Source organism: Dipteris shenzhenensis, chromosome 24 (genome assembly GCF_047967505.1).
Source record: "Dipteris shenzhenensis isolate YYH24624 ecotype China chromosome 24, Dip_SZ_1.0, whole genome shotgun sequence".
In the NCBI taxonomy this organism is placed as follows: Eukaryota; Viridiplantae; Streptophyta; class Polypodiopsida; order Gleicheniales; family Dipteridaceae; genus Dipteris; species Dipteris shenzhenensis.
The window spans coordinates 28,068-50,574 of record NC_141619.1 but is presented as its reverse complement, the minus strand read 5'-3'; the positions used below and the strand labels follow the sequence as shown (position 1 = coordinate 50,574).

Sequence of the window (22,507 nt, the reverse complement as noted above, 5' to 3'; positions counted from 1 at the left end):
ATAAAAGTGAAGCAGCCCCAAATCTGACATGTCAAAGTTGGTCTGCAAATCAGCTTTGAAATCTGCAATTTTTTCTTCATTGGACCCTGTGAGCAGTAAGTCATCGACATAAAGAAGGATGACTAAAATTTCCCCCCCATCCATCTTGATGTAGAGGGTGCTCTCAGTAGGACTATTGCGCAGTCCCTTGCTGGTCAAAAAGGCATACCATGCACGAGGGGCCTGTTTCAGCCCATATAAAGCTTTGTTGAGCCTGCATACTTGAAGTGCATTTGCTGTAATTTCAAAGCCCGGAGGTTGTTTGACATACACCTCTTCCAGCAAGTCCCCATTTAAGAAGGCTGTTTTTATGTCCAATTGATGAACATTCCACTCAAAATGTGCAGCATTGCAATAACTGATCGGATGGTGGTCATCCGGGATGTAGGAGCGAATGTCTCCTCATAATCTATGCCCTTTTTCTGAGCATAGCCTTTAGCAACCAGCCTTGCCTTATATCTGTCAATGGAGCCATCTGGCTTCCGTTTGACCTTGAAAACCCATCGTGTGCCAATGGCATGTTTACCCTGTGGCAAGTCTACAACATCCCAAGTCTGATTTTTTGCAATGGACTGCAACTCATCGTGCATGGCATTCATCCAATGCACATTATCCTTTGCCTCTTCGAATGTGGTAGGCTCCTCCTCATCAAGGAGAGTACCTGCATATGCTGATTCCACTGAATCAGCAGATTCAGCACCTTCCATGTGCCTTGCTGCACTGCGAGTCCTGCCAGATAACGGAGCATCAATTTTACTCTCCCTGAGAGTCTGTAACAGCCAGTTTGGGACTGTTTTTGCTGCATGTATGTCTGCAATTTCTTGCTGCACCACCTGTTCCACTGCCTGTGGAGGGGGCAAGACATCCTGTGGCAGAACTGAAGCATCTGGAGGTTGCTGTAAATTCTGATTTGCATCAGGAAAATCAGCAGGGGAACCCAAGGCAATGGGTAGCAACCCCTCAAAGACATCCTCTGAAGACGAAGGCATTTGAAATTCAGCCTGAGTGTGAGCTGAATTTTCAGAAAATATCACATCTCTACTTACTATGATCTTGGGTGTAGCAGGATTGTAGAGACGGTACCCCTTGCTTTCTGCACTGTAGCCAACAAATATGCATTTGATGGCTTTATCTGACAATTTGTGCCTAAATTCAACTGGCATAAGCAAGGCATCCAAAGACTCGGAAGTGATCCACTGAAGGCTTCCTGTCATTCCATACCTCATAAGGAGTTTTTGTTTTTAAAGCCTTAGTGGGAGCCCAATTTAAAATGTAATTGGCACACATCAAACCCTCTAGCCAGAATTTGTGAGGCATGTGTTTGCTTTTCAGCATACATCTATCCATCTCCATGAGGGTTCTATTTTTCCTCTCAGCTTTGCCATTTTGCTGAGGGGTCCGCCTGACTGTGAGCTGATACACAATACCCTTGCCTTTCAGAAAAGCATCAAATTCTGCAGATAGGTATTCCCCACCTCTATTTGTGCGCAATGTCTGTATCTTGAGTCCGGTTTCATTTTCAACCATGGCTGAAAAGTGTTTAAACACCGTGAACACTTCAGATTTCTGTTTTAGCCCATAAACCCAAGTAAAATTGGAGTAATCATCAATAAATGTAACGAAGTAGAGATGACCACTCAACGATGGAGTCCTCATGGGACCACAGACATCACTGTGTATAAGCTGTAATTTGCGGACAGCTTTAACTGAACCATCCTTCTTGAAGGGGAATCTATGCATCTTGCCTAAAATGCACCCTTCACAGGCATGTGGAGGAGGTATCTCAAGAGGTGGCAATGCATCAACCATGGAAAACTTCTGAAGTGTCATCAAGCTGTTGTAATGCATGTGGCCATATCTGGCATGCCATAATTCTGCATTCTGCATGGCAGCTGTAGGGGTAGAAACTGCAAGAGCATGGGCTGCTCTTTTCTGTCTCGGACAGCACATTTGTCATCCTCAAAGATGACCTGAAATCCACCTCTGTTAAGAGTGGACACTGAAAGAAGATTTTTGGTTATGCCAGGCACATATAAGACATCTGAAAGTCTGAAAATTGAGCCATCAATGGCAGTGAGCTCAACATCTCCTGTGCCACGTACTGAATATAATGAGTTGTTGGCACAAGTGACTTTCTTACCAACGGGAGGTGGATGCAAGGAAGTAAAAAGACACTTCCTAGAAGTGATGTGCTTGGATGCACCGCTGTCAAAATACCAAGTGTTCAGTGTTTCATTAACACTGAAAGCGGATGCATCTGTAGAAGAGTCATAATTGCAAGTTAAAAATGCATATGTATCATCACTGCAAGTGGCTGTACTATCCCGAGCATCTGGAACAGCCAACCTAGAATCTGAAATGCAAGATAAAAAGGCATAATCCTGTCCAACAAAGTTGGCTGCAGCATCCCCACTGTCAGATGCATGAGAAGCTGAATCTGAAACAGCCATACCTGAGCTGTTTTTCTTTTCTTTTGCAAGCGTTTTCCTGCATTCTGCTATGTGATGACCTGGCTTTTTGCAGTAGTGACAAAAACCCTTCTTCTTGGGCTTACTTGCATCATTTTTAGCCTTTTGTGAAGGCTGTCCTGACCCACTGGAAGGCTGATTTACTGATGTCTTTGCCTGTCCCTTTGTTTTTTATTTAAACTTTGAGAGCATGGCTTGTTCACCTGCACGTGAAGCCAAATTTTTCCTGGTCTGCTCTTCCTGAAGCAGAAGTCCTATCAACTCATGAAAAGTGAGAGGATTTGCACCCCCCGTCAATGATAAGTTCAGCGAGGTATGAAAGCTAAGATAAGACTCTAGAAGAGAATTCAGAGTGGTTGTAATCATCTTTGAATCAAGAATAATTTCATCTATGTTTAACAATTGCTCTCTGAGATCCTGTAGCTTTGTGAGGTGGACTGACATGGAGTCACCCTCTTCCATATGTGTATTACTCAACTCTCTTTTCAAGAAAGACACCCTTGCATCATTCTGAGCTGCATACATGCTTTCCAAAATATCCCACGCTGCCCTGGAGGTCTTACACGACCGGATATGCGGAATGATAAATCTTTTTACTGAAAGAGAGATGCATGACAAAGCTAAGGCATCCCGTGAATCCCATCTCTTCTGCTTTGGAGTAGTGACTGTAGCTGCACCAACAACTTGTCGTGCAGCTGCACCCTGTGTACGACCTCTTCCACCTCCTTGCTGGGGAGGGGTAGCAGGTGCAATATCTGCTGGTCGGATCTCATCCCCATTGACATAATCCCATAAATTGCGAGAAATCAGAATATTGCGTACCATGAAACTCCAGAGGGAGTAGTTGGTACCATCCAACGGAACTCATTCTGATTTTGATGGGCCATATCTGAGAAAAAGATTGAAGTAGATACAAAGCTGAATTCCCTTACTGGGAATGAAATGCACAACTCCCAAAAAACACAACCAAGCACGGGCTGTAAATGCAACTTAGATTTTTGTACTTGCACTGTCAGAAATCTGTCCAAGCATCAAAAACTCTCCAAAATCTGCCAAAAGTGCTTCAAACACTCCAAGAAAGGCAGTATGAACTGAATACTCCAAAAATTGCTCTCCCAACACAAAAGCCCCAAATCTGCAATTTCTGAACAAAAGCCCCAAATTTTTAGACTAGATCTGCAGATCTGTCTGCAAAAGCCCCAAATCTGTAATGTCTCTGTCAAAGCTCCAAGTGTATTTCCAAAAATACAGCCTACCCAAAAAACTAACTGCTCGAGTACCTGCAGAAGTAAAACTCTGCACAGAATGCCTGCAGCAGAAGTGTACGGACAGTGTGCTGACAGTACGGAACTGTCAGTGTACGGAACTGTCATGTACGAAATTCGTACGTTGTACGGAGTACGGACGGCGTACGAATGACGGAGTACGGAGTACGAACAAAGTACGAAGTACGGACGGCAAGGTACAGCGACGGATCTGCACGGCGCTGTACGGAGTACGGACGTCGAGGTACGGCGAGCAGATCTGCACGGCGTTGTACGGCGTAGATCTGTACGGCGCTGTACAGCGGAGTAGTACGCTGTACGAAAAAATGACCTGTACGAAAACATGTACGAATACCTGTTGTACAGTGGGTACGCGCAAGTACGGTAACAGCAGGTACATGGGTACAGCAGGATTCTGTACAGTCGTACGGACTGTACAAACGAGGTGTCGCAGACTGTAGTTGGAGCTGAACGGGGAGGTTGGAGCTGAAGGGAGCAGGGAGCACGGAGCTCTTGAACCCGCTCTGATACCAAATGTGAGGAGATGGTGAGTGAGAGAGAGCAAGAGAGAGTGAGAGCTGGAAGCTGAAAGCTGAGTTGCAATAGAAGAGTGTGAGAGTACAACTCAATGAGTGAAAGATAAGGTTTTGTCCTAGTGACAAAACCTTAGTAGTCACTAACCATAGTTAGTGAACTAACTGCGGTTAGGGGGAAAAACCTCTTAAAGAGGGAAAAGTGCCCCTAACTAGCTTATTATATTACATTGGTCACTGCTGAATTATATCTATAATTCTAACAGCCACGTCACCCAAAAACCCTAAAAATACAAAGTGGTCAGAATTCAATTCTGATTTCACGATCGGGTACCTAACAGATTGTACTATCAACATAACAAATGGTTGTACTATCAGGTGTTAGCCATGACCTGAGTATTACAATCAATATAGCAGTAGGCCATCTTGAGGCAGGTGGAAGCATGATTCATAGAGTCTAAGATGCTTGAAGCCTTCAAGGCCTTGCTAGTATAGAAATGCTTAGGTTTTGGTTGGAACCTCACTCTAGCATCTTTCCAAGAGATCTTCCACTCAAGATTGGTGCTCCCTAGGCATAGATGTGCCTTACGCAAAGGGGGTGACACATTTGATATTTGATATGCTGATTCATCACCAACTGGAAGGTGCCTGCAAGATCTTAGCTAAGATCATGAGTCAGTGTCTGCGGCTCCCCTCTTCTAATCCTGCACGGGATCATTCCTGATTCGTGAAGGGATGTGTGAGAACAAGGGAGCAAGAAGGCAGGCAACAATTGAACTGAACTGATGTATTATAGTAGCACTCAAGTGCAAAAAGTAAGGTGAAGTGAGGGTACAAACCTATCAAGGCTAACCCTAAACCCTCGTCTAGTTAGCTGATGTTATAAGAGTTGACCTAGCTCCAAATGAAATAATAATGACTAGAATTAACTAGTACTAGCCTACAAAGCGATGCCAAGGGACTAAACCTTGGTATGGGTGATTGTGGAAACATCTGAGAGATACTCGAAACTAAGGCTATGGTTGCACATGTTCATCCAAAAGGATATAGCAACTTGTTGGAGTACAAGGATTGGTGTGTATAGCTTGCTGAAATGCTTCAAACTTGTGTTGTGCAAACGCTTTGGTGAAGACATCTGCCAAATTGCCTTGCGTCGGAACATAGGACAAGTGAATATCGCTTGCTCGCAGTCTCTCTCTAACATAATGATAATGAACCTTGATGTACTTAGTGCTAGCATGAAACACGGGATTGTGCACAATGGATAAAGCACGCTAACTGTCAACGTAAATAGTGGGAGATGTCTGACCAACATCAAGTTTTGCAAGTAGTTTCCATAGTCAGATACATTCCACCGTAGCTGTTAAAGCTGCCCTATACTCAGCTTCACAGCTAGAGGTAGCAACGATAGGCTGTTTTTTGTTGAACCATGAAAACACATGAAGCTCGAAGTACCAAAGAGTTGCCACTATGTGACACTCAAGTATCATAGCATCATGCCTAGTCACTATTTGTCGAAGCATGCAAAGTGAAGAATTGTGACCATAAAGAAGGTCCAAACCTTGGGTTCCTTTAAGTAGTGGAAGACATGCTTCACAGCCTGCCAATGCTGTGTATGGGGACTGTGCATGAACCTGATCAATTGGCTGGCTGTGTGTGGCACAAATATATCAAGCATCCAACAGCTTGCTAATAGAAAGTGGCATCAAAAGGCTGAACAACATCATCCAGGCTGAACAACATCATCCAAGGAGAAACAGAAACCAGACTCCGTGGGCATAGAAACTGGTTTGCAATCCTCAAACTGAAATCTGTGTAGGCTGAACAACATCATCCAAGGCGCACTGTTAGACGCGCTTTTAAACGCACTGTTAGACGGACTGTTAAACGCATTGTTAAACGCTCTGTTAGACGCGTCTATAGACGCGCAAATTAGACGGGTCTATAGACGCGCTCTGACAGAGCCTCTTTTTTCTTCCCCTTTCTTCTCAGCTCCCAAAGTAATAGATTTGTTTCCTATTTTCCAGTTCAACATGTGGCCAGGAAGTGCTTCTAGCTCACCTGATCCGCGGTAGGAGCTGTCCAATGTATTTGGACTGAATCGTCATAATAACAGACATTTCACCCACTTCATGCATCACTACCATCACGTGCGTCATTGTTATTGCAGTTCATCACCATTGGTAAGTGCATCAGCTGGATATCAACACTGTTTTCCTTCATGGAGACTTGCTAGAGAAGGTGTATGACACTCAGCCTCTGGGTTTTGAAATGAAAGGGTTTGAAAATAAGGTATGCTGGTTGCACAAAGCACTGTATGGTGTGAAGCACAGGCACCTCGGGCTTGGTATGCTACATACTCATCTTATTAGCCTTGGTTTTTAGAAAGTCCTATAGAGAGCGCTCTCTATGTCTGCAAGTGTGATGCCGACTTGCTGATTTTCATATTATATGTTGATGATATGCTTTTGATTAGACCTTCCACTCACAGCCTTTAAGCCTGATTTGCAAGTGTCATTTGCAATGACAGATTTGGGCCACCTTCAATAATCATGGCATTCATTTTGCTCATGTTGAGGGGGGTATTTTGATGAGTCAGTCCAAGTACATTGAACACATCCTACACAGATTTCAGTTTGAGGATTGCAAACCAGTTTCTATGCCCATGGAGTCTGGTTTCTGAAAATAAGAGATTGACAAAATATTGCTAGTGGGTTACATCTATCCAATTGACTAGTCGACTTGGATCTCCCCAATAGTCGTGGTACCCAAGAACAACAAGTTACAGGTCTGTGTGGATTGCCAAATGCTCAACACCATAAGAGTGGCATACCCCTTTCCTATACCCTTCCTAGATTCCATGATGCTGGATGTTGTAACTAGCCATGAGATGTACTCTTTCCTCGATGGGATCATTGGCTACAACCAGGTTTGCATGGCCAAGGAAGATCAAGAGAAAATACCTTAAAGGCTGCAATATGCTGAGTGGAAGGTCCAATCAAAAGCATATCATCAACATATAAAAGTACAAGTTGGCATCATGCTTGCGGACATAGACAGCTCTCTATAGGACTGTTCTGAGAAAACCAAAGCTGATAAGATGAGTATGTAACATACCAAGGGTGCCTGCTTCAAACCATATGCTACTTTGTGCCACCGGCATACCTTATTCTTGGACCCTTTCATTAGGAGGCTGAGTGTCATTAGGAGTATTTTTCCGGTGGAGACGGTTTGGGGAGTGTGTGTGCGCACGCGTGTGCACTTGATGAGCATGCATGAGACAAAGTGCACAAGAAAGAAGAGAGAGAGAGAGAGAGAGAGATTATAACTAAAAAAGAACATAAGTGATTATTTTGTTTGCCCAATTTTGGATTTGTATAACTAAGTGATTATTTTGTTTATCCAATTTTTGCATTTGTAGGTTGGCGCAATCTTGGATTTGAGGAGAACATTTTTGGCATACAATGTGATGCCTTCACTCAGCAAAGTATTGAAACGCCTTGAGACATGACAACTAAATTGTAGGTCTAATAGTGCGAATCCGGAGCATATTCGATTGCAAACGCTTTAGTCTCAAAAGTCATGTTATGTGGAATGTAGATCCACTATTGAAATGTTTTGCAAGATTGCAACACACGTAATTCATTGAAGTTTTTTAATTGCATTCAATATGGAAGTAGCTCAAGCAAATTTAAGGAGCGCTCATCATTTCAAAGCATCGTAAGGTAGCTACATAGATGTATAATGTTGTTACCTTCTAGATGACAACTATTACTTGGAAATATTTGTTTTGGCCCATGGTGGCTAATCAACCTATGTTTGTGCATAGGTTCTAAGCACAGGTTAATCTTCTAAGCATGTACCTAAGAGGACTTCATTTTTCGTATTGAAATTCATGTTACATGTTGAGGTGGGAGGGAAAAATTCTACATCTCTCTTGCCGAAATGCCCAAGAAAAGAATCGAACCCTTTGTCTTCTATTCCACACACGTGAGCCGTATCGCTAAGCTATAAAGCACTATAATATTTCTATTCTTCCCGTTCCCCAACTAATTGGGTTTTTTATTTTCCATTCTAGGGGGACATATTACAACACAAATATGATTTTCTTTGAAATGAATCAAAAGCATACGATTTATTGGAAGCAAGTCTTTTGCTTATACATTGGTAAATTAAAATAATGAAAGAATCGAAAAGCCGACGTTGAAGCACAAAAACTGGTAGATAACACATTTGAAAAAGACTCCCAAATATCTCATTTCTTAGTTAATTACAAAATTGGTATTCCTCACATGATTGCCCCACCTCTACGAAAGAACGACCCTATTCCATGCTCCCCTCTCCTTCTTGTGACTTAGCCACCACCCTTTCGTTGTTTTAGAGTTAACACTATCTCCTTACACAATCACAACAATCATGATTAAGATGCTCATATGTGGATTTATGGTTATTGTTCAATGTGCTAGACTTCTTAACTCTTTCAAATCTTGGCACCCTCTTGTATTATTAAAGGAAGGGGAGGGGTTTTTTGGATAAGGAAACTTTATTTACACTTGCTCTATCTTTGTGGGGGTCAAATAGCTACTCCTTTAGGAAAGTATTCCTCTATTACTTGAATTAGCACCTTGGGCACTTGAGGGGCATCATTGTATGTTACATATATGTTTTCTTATATTAAAAATAAATCATGTCATAAGAATGAAAATTTATTTCAAACGGAGATGTCTTTGGTAACATAAAGGGCTAGCTCCTTTAACCACTATTTTGAAAGAGGCAAATATTACGCTTTTTTAGGGTACCCTTGGAATTTTTTTGGAGGAGTGTTGAGGGTGTTTGGTTTATCTTTGTCGTTTTGAGTGGACCAATTGGTCTTATAGTTACCTAATTGACTTTTCTCTTGTCTTTGTGGAAGGCCTGTTGTTTGGGGGATGAGGTGGGAGGTTAACCCTATAGCCCTACAACTTTACCTCACTACTTTTCGATGAGCATTTCAATTAAATAAGGGGTTTCTCTCTTGATTATGAAAGAGCTCATAGTTTAAAATGCTAACATTTAATGGTATTCAAATCCTCAAAATTTCATGCCTATTGTCTACAATCAATTCCGCATTCCATTCAAGCTTGCTTAATGGCATAGAACTTTACACACTATCCTTGATATTGTTCACAATGTGTTTTCAAAAGGTCCATTTGTTTAACCATGGCAAGTTCCCTTTACTAGGCCTCTTGAAAAAAGGAACCTAATCTTAAAACCTAAAAACTTATAAACTCCCCAAAAAAATGTATAATTATAACAATCCAGTGAGTGTAAAATGGTCCCTTATAAAATGTATATTATAAGGCACGTTGAAATTAGGAATTCATCAAGCCTCAACCAGTTTACTACATCGAATAACATTCACACAACATCACAAGAAAATAGTAATTCTTAGTGAGGAAAGCATAGGTTGTTGGATTCTATAAGACAAATTGATTTAGATGGTGAACTTAGAATTTTATAAGAGGCCATTTTGGAAAGGATTCAAATTGCATCACAAACATTGGCAAGTTTTGCATTATCATAGTCATCTTGGTGCGTAGTCAACTTGAAAAGCCCCATTTCTTAAATTATATTCCCAATCGTAGTAGAGAACGAACTACCTTCATGCAAGTGCATGCTAATCTTTTATTCCACTTGCAAGTTGTCATCCTCCTCTTTCTATCAAATTCAATCTCCTTAAGCCATTTACCAATTTAAACACCATTCATCCATATAGTAAAGTTGGGTTGTAAATAATTAGCTTGGTCACAATACCTATCCCTCTCCAACTATTAATGACTTGAGCATGTCCTCCTTTGGATTATTTGCTTTGATGACGTTTGATTTTGAGGTGCCTTTTCTTTTTATTTCAATCATGGAATATACCCTGCATGGCAAAGGTTGAAGCTGCAAAAGCTAAACATATTCTTTTCTCATATGCATCAATTCAGACTAACCCATATATAATGTACCAATGAAAACCAAGGCATAATCTCTCTCCTTGTCGCAAACTATACATCTATTAATTGTCGAGTGTGTGGAGCAATGGAATGGAGATGGAATGCAAGGGAGCAAACAACAAGCTGAGGAAATGAGAGTACTTGCAAATGGATAATGAAGAAAGCACAAGTGGTGGCCAATATAGGCTCCAAATTCAATCACAAGGGTTGACTAATGAAGTCAACTTGAGGGTTGACTATATCCTAACTGGCCTACAAGGTCATACCAAGGATAAGTGCTAGCGAACCCCCCCACCATGGTACGATTGTAGTATCCCGAATACATCTTAGGTATACCTAGAAAATATATCATGGTTACACATTCATTCAAGATGGATAGAACAACCTATGATCGTACAGGGAGATCAACATCACGTAATAATGATGCCAAATGTAAGTCATGTCAAAAAGCCTCAAACTTGGGTCGTGGTAGAGCCTTCGTGAAGAGATTTACTAAGTTACCCTCCATGGGAACATACAACATCTGTATATCTCTAGCTAAAAAGTGCTCTTGAACATAATGATAGTGCACCTCAATGTGCTTGGTACTGAAAGACAAGATTACACAAAAACCAAAGCACTCTAGCTATCAGTGTAGATCAGTTTTGGTGAACAGCAAGATTTGCAAGTAACTTACGAAGCCAAACACACTCTACATTGGTTGTGAAGGTTGCCATGTACTCAGCTTCACAACTCGGAGTAGCAACCGAGGCTGCTTCGTGCTGAACCAGGAGATGCATTTGATATGTTCCAGTGTGACGACATTGGCTTTATTACAAACCAACCTTGAGAGTTATGTAATTGAAACTAATAGGTACAGATGTAGGATAGTCTCATTCAAGCAATAAGGACATAGGAGGTGGAAATGCATTGCCATTGTTCTCTATTAGCCTAGTGAATGATGCATGCACGCATAGGTTCACATTTGCAGGCAAATTCTTGGTAATATACAACACCTTCAAGGCCAAAGAAGTAAGCTATGCGACGAACCTTCTAGCGGACTTCACGGATTAGTATAATTGTGAGATGATAGCCTTAGTTGTGCCTCATGGTTTCATGCAACAATACCAAGATACCTTGAATGTTGAAGAGCCAAGCATGAAATAGTTGCCACTGTAAGACACCCTTGTGTCATAACAACTTGCCCAATCACTGTCCATGAATGCATGCAAATCCAGTGAAGATTGATCACGATAGAATTGTCCCAAATGTTACATAGCCTTCAAATTACGGGAGACTTGCTAGGTCCCAACGAAGTAGAAACTGGCTTACAATCCTTGGATTGGAAGCATTGCAAGAAATGTCAAATATATTTGGATTGAGTCATCCTTATGCTCCCCTCAACACTAGCAAACTGGATGTCAAAATAGTAGTGCAACTTAATCCATATGATTAATGTCCAACTAATGGACCTTCCAATGCATGTGAGATGCAAGAGCAACAAGACAACGACTGGTCATAATGCATGAAGTGGGAGTGAATGTCTCCTAAAAAACAATGCCATGTTGTTGGGCATAGAATTTCGCAATACGAAGATTTGTAGCAGTCAACAATGCCATTAGATTTTCGCTTCAGTTTGTAGACCCACTTAGTGCCTATGGTACGTTTGCTTGCTACCAAGGCACACAACTCTCATGTGCTATTTGCATGAATGGAATCAAGTTCACCTTTCATGCATCCATCCATTCTCTACTATCAAATGTATCCTTATGACAGAGAGGTTCATCATTACAAGCAGTAGCAATCAAAGCAACATGAAGCAAATTGCCCTACATTTGGTTTTTCGCACCTCTAGTGCGAGTAGCCAAGGGTTCAGCTCCCGCAGACTATCAAAGAGCCACCTTGGAGAATTTTTTTGCTATCTAATGATAGACTATTGCTTGATCAATTGCATAATTTTTAAGTGGCTGAAAATTAGGCTTAACATTGGCAAAAGGAGGAGGCTATGAATTGCTAGAAGCACTGGGACTCTAGCCTCATTATGAGCTTGATACATATTCTCCAAAATATCCCAAGAAGCTTTAGCAATCTAGCAAGTTTTGATATGAGGGATAATGAACCTCTTTACATTCAGTGAGATCAAAGATAATGCTTGGGCATTCCTAGTATCTCACTTGAGTTTGCCTGATGGAAATCTAGTATCTGAGTTGTATGACAAAGGGTAAAAATATTTAATAACAATCATGTAATGAAGTATCACTTGCATTTGGAGCTAAGTCCATAATATGATTGCATGTGTGACAATAGCCAATCTCATAGAGGAAGGTAGTATTTGGCATCTCCAAATGGTAGCTTATAAGTTAGAAAGGTGATGCCATGGGTTTGAGATTTTCTATATCATATATCATTAGAAGATGTATGCAGCCAATGCACCAACCCAAAAAAATACGCATGTTGATCATCAAAAAGGACAACATGTTTCGAATGGAATTGATGAATGCAGTTCCATGTCGATATGATGGCTTGATCTAACAATTCGCTTATAATTTTCCACAAATTGGTGAGTCTAGTAGGTATAATTATTCTCTAATAACTCTTGATAGCATACCTATATGATTTCCATATCCATGTGATGGCAGGTGTTGGAGTGTTGATGTTACATGACCACTATTCAGTAAGTGCTTCTTTATACTAATTATTTGACTTGGTTGATGTCAATAATGGTGCCTTGATTAGCATTGTTGATTTGTCAATTCACTTATAATATTCCACAAGTTGGTGAGCCTACTAGGTATAGTGATGCCCTAATAACTCTTAATGACACACCTCTAGATAATAGTTTCAAACTCATATAGTGATAGGCGGTGATGACTAATGTTGTTTAAGTGCTTCTAAATACTAATGCTTTGTCTTGGTTGATGGAAACTATTTGGATAATGATGGTTAGGGTGTCAAGGCCATGCATCTAAACAGTGATGCTTGATCAGCTTTGAAAGTATAACTACCCAACAAATCATTTTTTTGTACTTAATAAAGTTTTTGCAAAAAAAATTGGCATTTTATAACCACTTTTCAAATTTAGTATCAACCAATGCAAAAGTGGAAACAGGAGCAAGCTACTGAGCATCAGAGAATTAGAAAAACAATGGAGGGTATTAATGAAGAGCACAATAAAATTATCTACAACCTACACTAGTGTATCATTGACCAGATTTAATGTATTGGAATGCCCTTATTATGGGAATAGCCTCCAGCCACAACAAATATATGGGAATAGCCTCCAACTATAATAAATATATTCAACCCTAATAGGAATAGCCACAACTAAATTATGGGAATAGCCCTAATTAACTCATTGCCCTTATTATGGGAATAGCCTCCAACCATAACAATATATTCAACCCTAATAGGAATAGCCACAACTAAATTAATTCACATGAATGTGTTAGAGTAGGATATATAGCAATAAGCATTGATTTTTAGCATCCATTCTCAATTCCTCATCAAAATGGAACATGCTCTAGATTAAACCCAAAGTATTGAAAATTGTCCCACTTGGGTCCTTTGTGAGGATGTTGGCACCTTGATTCCTAGATCTCATAAATGTCGAATCAACTACCTCCTTTTTGCACGTGTTATTAAACAAATTGATGGTAAGTTTCAATATAGTTTGATCAAATTGTGATACATAGGGCCTCTAGAGAAAATATACTTAGAAATCGTGACTAGTCCTATTTGAGGTAGATCATAATTTTCCAAATATTTTCATGGCCTAACACATATTTGGAAACAATTGGAAAGTGACTCATATTCAAATTCCAAGAATTACAATGCAAAAGTAGTTGTTTCTTACAATACTAAGAAATAATTAATGTGCCCATGAGAAATAATAATATATTTTAATCTTCAATTGGATTAAAATATCCACATGTTATGACTTTTCCTTGATATCTTCTTGCCCATACCAAATAGTATTGTTGATGTATCTCAAAATTCTTAGAGGGAATTCCCTTGATTGTGCATAAATCAAGCTTACTAATACAACTATATGTACACTTTTAGTAAAGTGTCAAAATTGTGTAGCTTTGAGTTGGTTTTTCTAGTTTTGTGAACGAGAGTTGCAATTCTCCTATCCCCAACCTTTTGATTTGGTAATGATAATTCTTATAAAGATGTGCCATCCAAGCTTTCCAAGCTTTTAAGAACACCCAAGAGACCCCCTCATTGGTTCTTACTCCTAAGGAACAAAGGTTCCTCATCAAAAAACTAAAGTCCCAACTTGCACCACCATGTTTACTACTATCGGCCCACCAAGATCGTGCTACTTGAATAGTAATGTGCAATGTTTCATCTAAAATAGCAACTACCTTTATTATAATTAACAAGGGATCCCATTATCTTGCAAGAGGCCATTCTAGAAGGATTAGATTTACATCATAAACAGTGGTAGGTTTTGCATAGCTCTTGAAGAATTAAATATATTGAAGTTAGACCAATGCTTAGTGATTTTGGAAAGTCCTTTCTGCTAAATTATCTTCACAACATTAAATGTTCCTTTGGGTAACCAAATGCTTCTCTCATTTCCATGTGTAGATGTTTGTCCTTCTCTATTGTTTTAAACTCAATATCTTTGGGAGCCATGTACCTATTTAGAAGTCATTCTTGTAATCAACAAATCAAGTTTTCAATTTGCACCTCCTGTTGAGAAACCATGCTCAACATCATGTATTTGATATGTGCATAGCACTAACCTAATAGAGTGCCATAAAGGAAAGGGTTAGATGCCCTAACCCTAACCCTAAAAGGATTTGTATATATTCTACAATTTCAACTAAATCAAGTGTACAATTAGTCGTTTGTGGTGTGCTCTTGGACTGTGCCCTCTCTCCTCATCTCCACTCTTCTCCTCTACCCTCTTGGTATCAAAGCTCCCTTTCCTTCCATTGAGGCATCGCGATCATTACAAGAGAGAGAGAGAGAGAGTGATTGAGAGATTGAGCATTCTTAAGTGTTCTTCATGATGATTCTCTTTTGCTGAGAGAATTTCCATTTGCTATAGAATTTTGTCTATTATTTTTGTTCAGTTCCATTCATTTCCTTTGAGAGTTCTTTGAGAGATTATGTGTGAGACAGAGAGTTCATGAGGGAGTGAAGTTTTCATTGAGAGAGAGAGAGAGAGAGAACGTAAATCTGTTCCTCTAGTATAGTGGAGAGAGAAAGGTTTTTGTTTATCTAAGAGAGATAGGGAGACTACTTGCTTCCAATGAGGCAAAGGTAGAAACTCAAAGGCTTCTAGATAGGCTATTCCTCCTGTGATGCTCGTTGGCGAACTAGGGCAGTAACTAAGCAAGCTACTTCTGTGATGCTCACTGTGAACTAGGGTAGCAACTAAGCCACACTATTTTTTACAAGCTCTGACTAAAGCTACATGACTCTACACGATACAAACTTGATTTGCAAAGCTAACAGTGCAGTCGACCACCTCCATCTCTATGTGGGGGCACCTACAGTGACCCTATGCAGCAGCAATACCCTACGTGACAAGCGCCTCCCCAAACGATCGATACAGCATACCTCTACTCCACACAGGCCATCCACCAGTGTACAACTACCATAGCTCCATCAATGACTAAGTGCATGCAACATCGATCCTTATCTCGGCTACCCTCAGCTGCTCTATGAACGACGAATGCTTCAGTAGCCTACAGCTCCAAGAAACCAAAGCTCAACACTCCAACACGCTCGCCTCTCGTGGTAACTACTCAAGCTCTAGCAACACTAGACCTCCATGAGCCGTGGTGGCTACAACAATGGCGGTTCCTTCCTTCCAGAGTAGCACAAACGAGGCCCTAAGTTTCACGACCTTCAACTCCTAGGTCCTACACAAGAGCGGCTCCCTTGCTAGTCCAATAGCCGCCTCTCCCACAACCAGACCACCTTCAACTCCAGTAATCGTGAGCAACGACTCACATTCAATGCCAGGGGCTCCTCAACAAAGTCAACTACAGCCAACGAATGCCAAGTCCCACGCTCTCAGCAAATCGGATTGCAAACGAGTCCGTCGATGAAATCTTGCTGATTCCATTGGCATCTTCAAAAGATTCTAGCCATTCAACATCTGGGTCTAGGAATTGACACGTGGCCTTATCTTGAGGCTTGGTCTAAAATTGGCCACATGACATTATGCCATGTCAGCACACGGGGGCCGAATGGACACATCATCACCACATTATCCATGGGCTTGGTGTGACATGTGGTAGATAAGCCACATCCTCAATGCACAGTCAGTTGACATGTGTCTAATGCCACATCATCCTTATCTACAATTTTAGGCAGCATTGCCACCTCAGCTGCCATCTTAGCATCTGCCATGTGGCACTGACCCCCTGCCAAGCACAATCACCTCTCCACTAGCACACTGTGCACATTGCATGTGCACTCATTTGCCACGTAAGCACACTGCTCCACTAGCACATCTCTTAGCAGGCACACCTCTGCATGTGACTCACCCTACTACATCATCATTTTGCACTCCTTTTGCCCCTCCACCTAGATCAAGCCGTATCTCTTGATCTAAGAAGAATTTGAGGGTGCTCCAAAAAGGTAAAACGCTCGATTTTTTATGCTCTACATGGTCATCACATCATAAGCATATTTAGGTGCCAGTATCACACACTTTTGAGCCTCGATGACAAATCCTCTTCTTGCATGCACTTCAGCCTCTACATCGACGCATATGGCCCAATACCTAAAACAAACAAAGAAAAGGAATTATTTGTTGTTTCTTCATCACTCGACGGTTGATCTAGATCTAGTTTAGAGTACAATAGATCATCCATAGAAGAGAGAACTTCAAAGCAGCCAATCAAAGCCATGCCAAAAAATTCCTAAATAGTTCCTACTCGGATCGGAGTCAGTCTCTTCGCTCACATGCAGTTTCACATCACATTTCCTAAAACTCGACGTTCCACAGCTCAATGAGAAAACGTCATAGTGTTTAGAGGCGTTGACTGATTGTTCAGTGGGCAGATTGCACATCATTTGATTTTACACACACATGCCGTCATTGTAAAGCCTATTTGGCTATTTTTTGACATTGTGCACATCATTTCAAGCCTTGTAAAGCCTCTTGGCTATTCTCAGCATCATTTGCCATAAGCCTTGTAATAGATTGGATAATACATTACATCTTTATCTTCACCGATAGTTCAAATTTCACTTGATAAAGTCAGTGTATTACAGTAGATTCAGGCAGTGATTTCATAGACACTCTGAGTACATTTCTTGCACCATGTCTATGACTAGCAACCTCAATTTAGAGGCATCTACTAAGCTAGACAACTTCAATTACGATACATGGAAATACTAAATGGAGACCATTCTTGTACTTCAAGAAAAATGGGAGTATGTCGATGGGTCTACACCTAGATCATTGGACGATTTAGCTAGTAGTAGCTCTACTCTACATGTTGCCACAACACCAACAACAAGATCTATAGCTACACCTACAGTGACTACACCTATAGCAGATCTTGCCATTGCTCGAGCACAAGAAGAATGGGACAAGAAAGACAAATATGCATATCATTTGATCAAGACAAATATGCATATCATTTGATCAAGAAAAATATGCAAGATGTCATGCTAGGACATCTCAACACCATCAAGACATCAAAAGAAGCATGGGATATGTTCGCAGCTCTTTACGAGTCTAAGAACACTTGCAGGATTCTCACACTAAGAAACCACATCAACCGGAGTTTTCGCAACAGCAATGAAACTGGTCATTCATATGCACTCAGGATCAAGGATTACAACAATCAACTCACACAGCAGGAGAGACCATGAATCTAGCAGAAATGGTTCAAGTTATCTTGAATGGACTAGGAGAGGGATACAAGAATCTAGCCCAGAGTACTGCCATCCAATAGCAAAATCCAACACTGGAAGTGCAGTAGTCAGTCTTACTTGATGAAGAACTTGGGACGCAAGCCATTCACACACGCAAATTTCATTCCAATGATCAAGCATTCACAGCTTCAGATAAAAGTAGAGGCAGAGGTAGATCATTCCAGCGAAGTGGTCATCATCAGTAGCAAACAAAGTCAACATCAAAGTCAGAATCTCAGCATCAGCATCATCCTCAACAACATCAGCATCAACAAAGAGGAAATCATTCTAGCATAGGAAGATTCCAAGGACAAGGGAATGCATCCACCAATGTGTCAAATATTCAATACAATTACTATCGTAAGTTTGGACACTATAAAAGAGATTGCCACAAGAAACAATACGACCAAGGTGATCAATCCAACAGTAATCGAGGGAATTTCTGAGGAAAAGGAAACCAATCCGGTGGACATTCCAGTCACAGTCATGCAAATGAACATGAGAATATGTTTCTTTCAAGTGAGGATATGCAGAACACTGAAATAGTATATTGACATTGATTGCAATTCGAAAGGGGAATGAAGTTATCAAGTTGACCAAGCAGATCAGGATCCTTGATACATTGACAGCAGTTCATCATCTCAGATGAAAAAGCATCAGGAATGATTCATAGAGATTAAACCATTAGAAGGATAGAAGAATGTCATCTACACAACATATAATACACCAAATCTAGTTCAAGGGAAAGGCATTATCCCTATGAAAGATTTCACTAGTACGAAAGGATTGGTGAAATATGTACTCTATGTTTCAAAACCCAGTAAGAACCTCTATGATGACATAACTAACGAGTCATCTTTGATGGAGATGAATGCACTATCAGAGACAAATCCAGAGGATATCAACTACTAGTAGGAAAAGCCATTAAGGAAGGATGCTTGTTCAAAATGCTAGCTTCAGTACCAGATTTGCATGCCATGTCAGCTCAACCGCAAAAGATGCTATTTTTTGCAATATGGCATAAGAGATATGGACATGTCGATTTCAAAAGCTTGATGGAGCTCAAAAATCAGAATATGGTCAATTGGAATTCCAAAACTTTAGTTTCTTGGAAATTTTGTGAAGCATGCTGCTTCAGTAAACAAAAGCGAACCAATTTCGATAGAAGCACCTCTCAAGCTAGAGGTATTCTTGATTTGATACATACAGATGTATGGGGTTATGCCCAAACCCGCAACATGAATGGTTCACTTTACTACTTGACTTTCATTGATGACTACATCAGATAATGTTGGGTCTTTTTGAAACAAAAATCTGAAGTCTTTTCCAGATTTTAAGAATTCAAAGCCATGGTAGAAAACCAAATAGGCAGAAAGATCAAAGTCATGAGATCACATAAAGGAGGTGAATACATGTCCATCATTCATGGACTTTTGTAGAAGCAATGGCATTCGAAGACAATTCACTTATGCAGATACTCCTCAACAGAATGCAAGAGCTAAAAGGAAGAATGGTACTTTAGCAGACATTGCTAGAGCAATGCTCAGAGAGAAACATCTTCCGAATCAGTATTGGGTAGAAGCAATAGCCACTGCAAACTACTTGCTTAATTGGCTTCCGACCAAACTGTATGACACCTTATGAAGCATTCACTGGACGCAAGCCACGCATTGGGCATTGTCGCATATTTGGTTGCATAGCATATGTCCACATGCATGACAACCATCGCAAGAAATTGGATGCGAAGTAACGTAAATGCATCATGGTTGGCTATTGTGAAGAAAGCACAATATACAAGCTGTATGATCCCATCAACCGAAAGGTCATTATCTCCGGAGATGTAATCTTTGATGAGGAATTAAAATGGAAAACCTCAAATACACAGGAGACAGAGACACCGATTACATAGTCATCTACAAAAAAGGTTGATGAGAAGAAGAGTAAGCACCTCAAGAAGAGCAACAACAACTCACAGGATCTACTAGGGAAAGCAAACCTCTAGCCAGATTGACATATGCTTAAAAAGGAAAAGCAATTCAAGTTGAAACCACCAATTATTCTCTTACGGCTACCGTCATGGCTTATACTTATTAAATGCCTACTCTATATACTAGGCCATCAACTACATCAAATAAATAAGTAAACTTATAAGACAAAGTGTATACATAGTATTAGACTAGAGGAACAAACTCTAAGGCACTATTACACATGCATATTTTCCCCAAACAGCTATACCCCTACAAAAGCTGTTATCTAGCTATCTAGTCATATAGCTATCCAACCAACTCTTCTTTCTTGCATAATGTTGTCTAGCTTTCTATAATCATATAGTTATCTAGCCAAATCTATATTCTACAGCCACTATTTTCCTTGTTATGAACTTTTTAAAGTACACTTCTTACTCGTAATTGTTAGATATGAATGCTCCACTCTCGTGTAACTACGCGGGAACCAGCTAACTCTACTTGTAAGCCCCCCATATGAGGAGAAGGCATTTGAGTAGCTCGGTTATCCGATAGGTCCTGGTTTGGACACCAGATGGGGGCCATGTGTGGCCTGATGGTTGGACGGCTTCAGATAGAGTTGGCACACTGCCAACTAGGCTACATGCAAGTGCGAGAAGGCATCCCTTGATTGATCGCACTGAGGGTAGACGAAGCATTTCTCGGGGTAGCCCACTCTCAGGTTGCGGGGCTCGTTTGGAGCCACAAATGATCCTGGATGGCTCTGGGCCGAACGAAGTCCATAGGTTAGTTGCTCTAATTTTTGCGCACCGGTTCTATCGTATGGTTGATGGCCTATTTCGGGGCCGACCTCCAATCGACCATTTTGGGTGGACTGGGTCGGTCACCCAATTGAGCCTAACCGACTACAACTGGTGGCTATATAAGAGCAAGCCCATGAAGCCCATTTCATCACTGGCTATAGCAACCCTGATTCCTTAGCATCCAACCTCTGTCTTCTACTGTTTCCAGCATGCCATCGAAGCTTCTTTCACAAGAGCACACGGTTGGGAGGCAGTGCCGTCTATTGTATCAGTTCTATAGTAATCAAATTTTTAATTCTCAATACTATCTTGTTTTCTCTCTTGCGTACGAGATCCTATTATCTGTTGAGCATAGACATCGTATTATTTTCTTACATGGTATTAGAGCCTGGACTCTAGCAAGAAGATTTAGTAGTGTGTTTTCTGTTTGCAAATAGATTGTGAGAGATGGCCCAGCCCGCAAGACTGCGAATCCCACTGTTCAGTGAAAGTGAAAAGTTGGACGGCTCTAACTATCCACTCTAGAAGTTCAAGATAAAGACAATCCTAAGTGCATACGAGCTTTGGGATACTACTATTAGGGTGGACGTGAGGCCGGTTGTGAGATCGGATCTAGCCAATGCACGACAACAGAGTACGAATTGCGGATGAGATTCTCGCATGGACAAGAAGAACTGTAGATGCGCTGTGTTCTATTGTCTGCAGTGTTAGTGATTCTGTCATGGCGTTAATTCAACATGCCACCACAGTGGAGGAGGCATGGACAGTCTTGAAAAATCAGTACAAGACCATGAATCAGACGCAGATTCAGAATTTGGAGACTCAACTCATGAACGAGAAGTTGTCTGAGTCTGAAGCGGCAGAGAAGTTCATTACCAGGGTGAAGAATCTGCGTGATCAGATGACTGCGATTGGCATCACCATCACCAGCGAGAATCTAGCACGAAGATGCATATGGATTTTCCCACCAAAGTACGATAATCTTGTTACGGTGCTGAATACGCAGAACAGAAATCCACCCCTTAACTTTGAGGATTTCAGCGCGATGCTTCTGGAGGAGGAGATGCGTCAAAAGATGAGGACTGGAGAAGATTCGGCTTTCTGGAGCAGATCAAAGAAAGGTAAGGGTAAGGACTCTGGTAACCCATCTTCTTCTGATGATAAAAAGAGAAAGAAGAAGATCAAGTGCTTCTATTGCAACAAGGCATGGCACAAGCAGAATGAGTGCCGAAAGAAGATTGCAGATGAGAAGAACAGAGTAAAGAAAGAGTCGAGCAACAATGCGCAGGCAGTACTAGTAGAGCTGTTCGTCGCAATTGAGGAGATTTGCATGGAGGCAGTTCATGTACTTGCGGATGAACCGTGGATCATTGACAGTGGTGCATCATGCCATATGACCAGTCATAAGGATTGGTATACCTCTCTATAGCCGGTAGGGAATGACATCCTGATAGCAGTCAGCAATGATGCAAAATGTCTAGCAAAAGGAAAAGATATGATTGCTCTCAAGTCAGATGGAGTTGTAAAATAGTTGTCCGATGTTCTTTATGTGCCAAATATCAAGAGGACTTGTTGTCCGTTTCTGCGA

At 40.9% G+C, this 22,507-nt stretch overlaps 1 protein-coding gene across 3 annotated transcripts in view; it reads left to right on the top strand.

Moving 5' to 3' along the window:
• The window catches only part of SCY2 (SecY protein transport family protein), a 207,058-nt gene extending 199,141 nt beyond the window's left edge, over positions 1-7,917 (top strand). For all 3 annotated transcript variants that reach the window (XM_087395478.1, XM_087395477.1, XM_087395476.1), the window contains one exon: positions 7,727-7,917. In XM_087395478.1, the coding sequence (XP_087251604.1) occupies positions 7,727-7,816 (90 nt within the window). In that variant the 3' untranslated portion in view covers positions 7,817-7,917. The remainder of the gene's footprint in view (positions 1-7,726) is intronic.
• Positions 7,918-22,507: the final 14,590 nt, after the last annotated feature.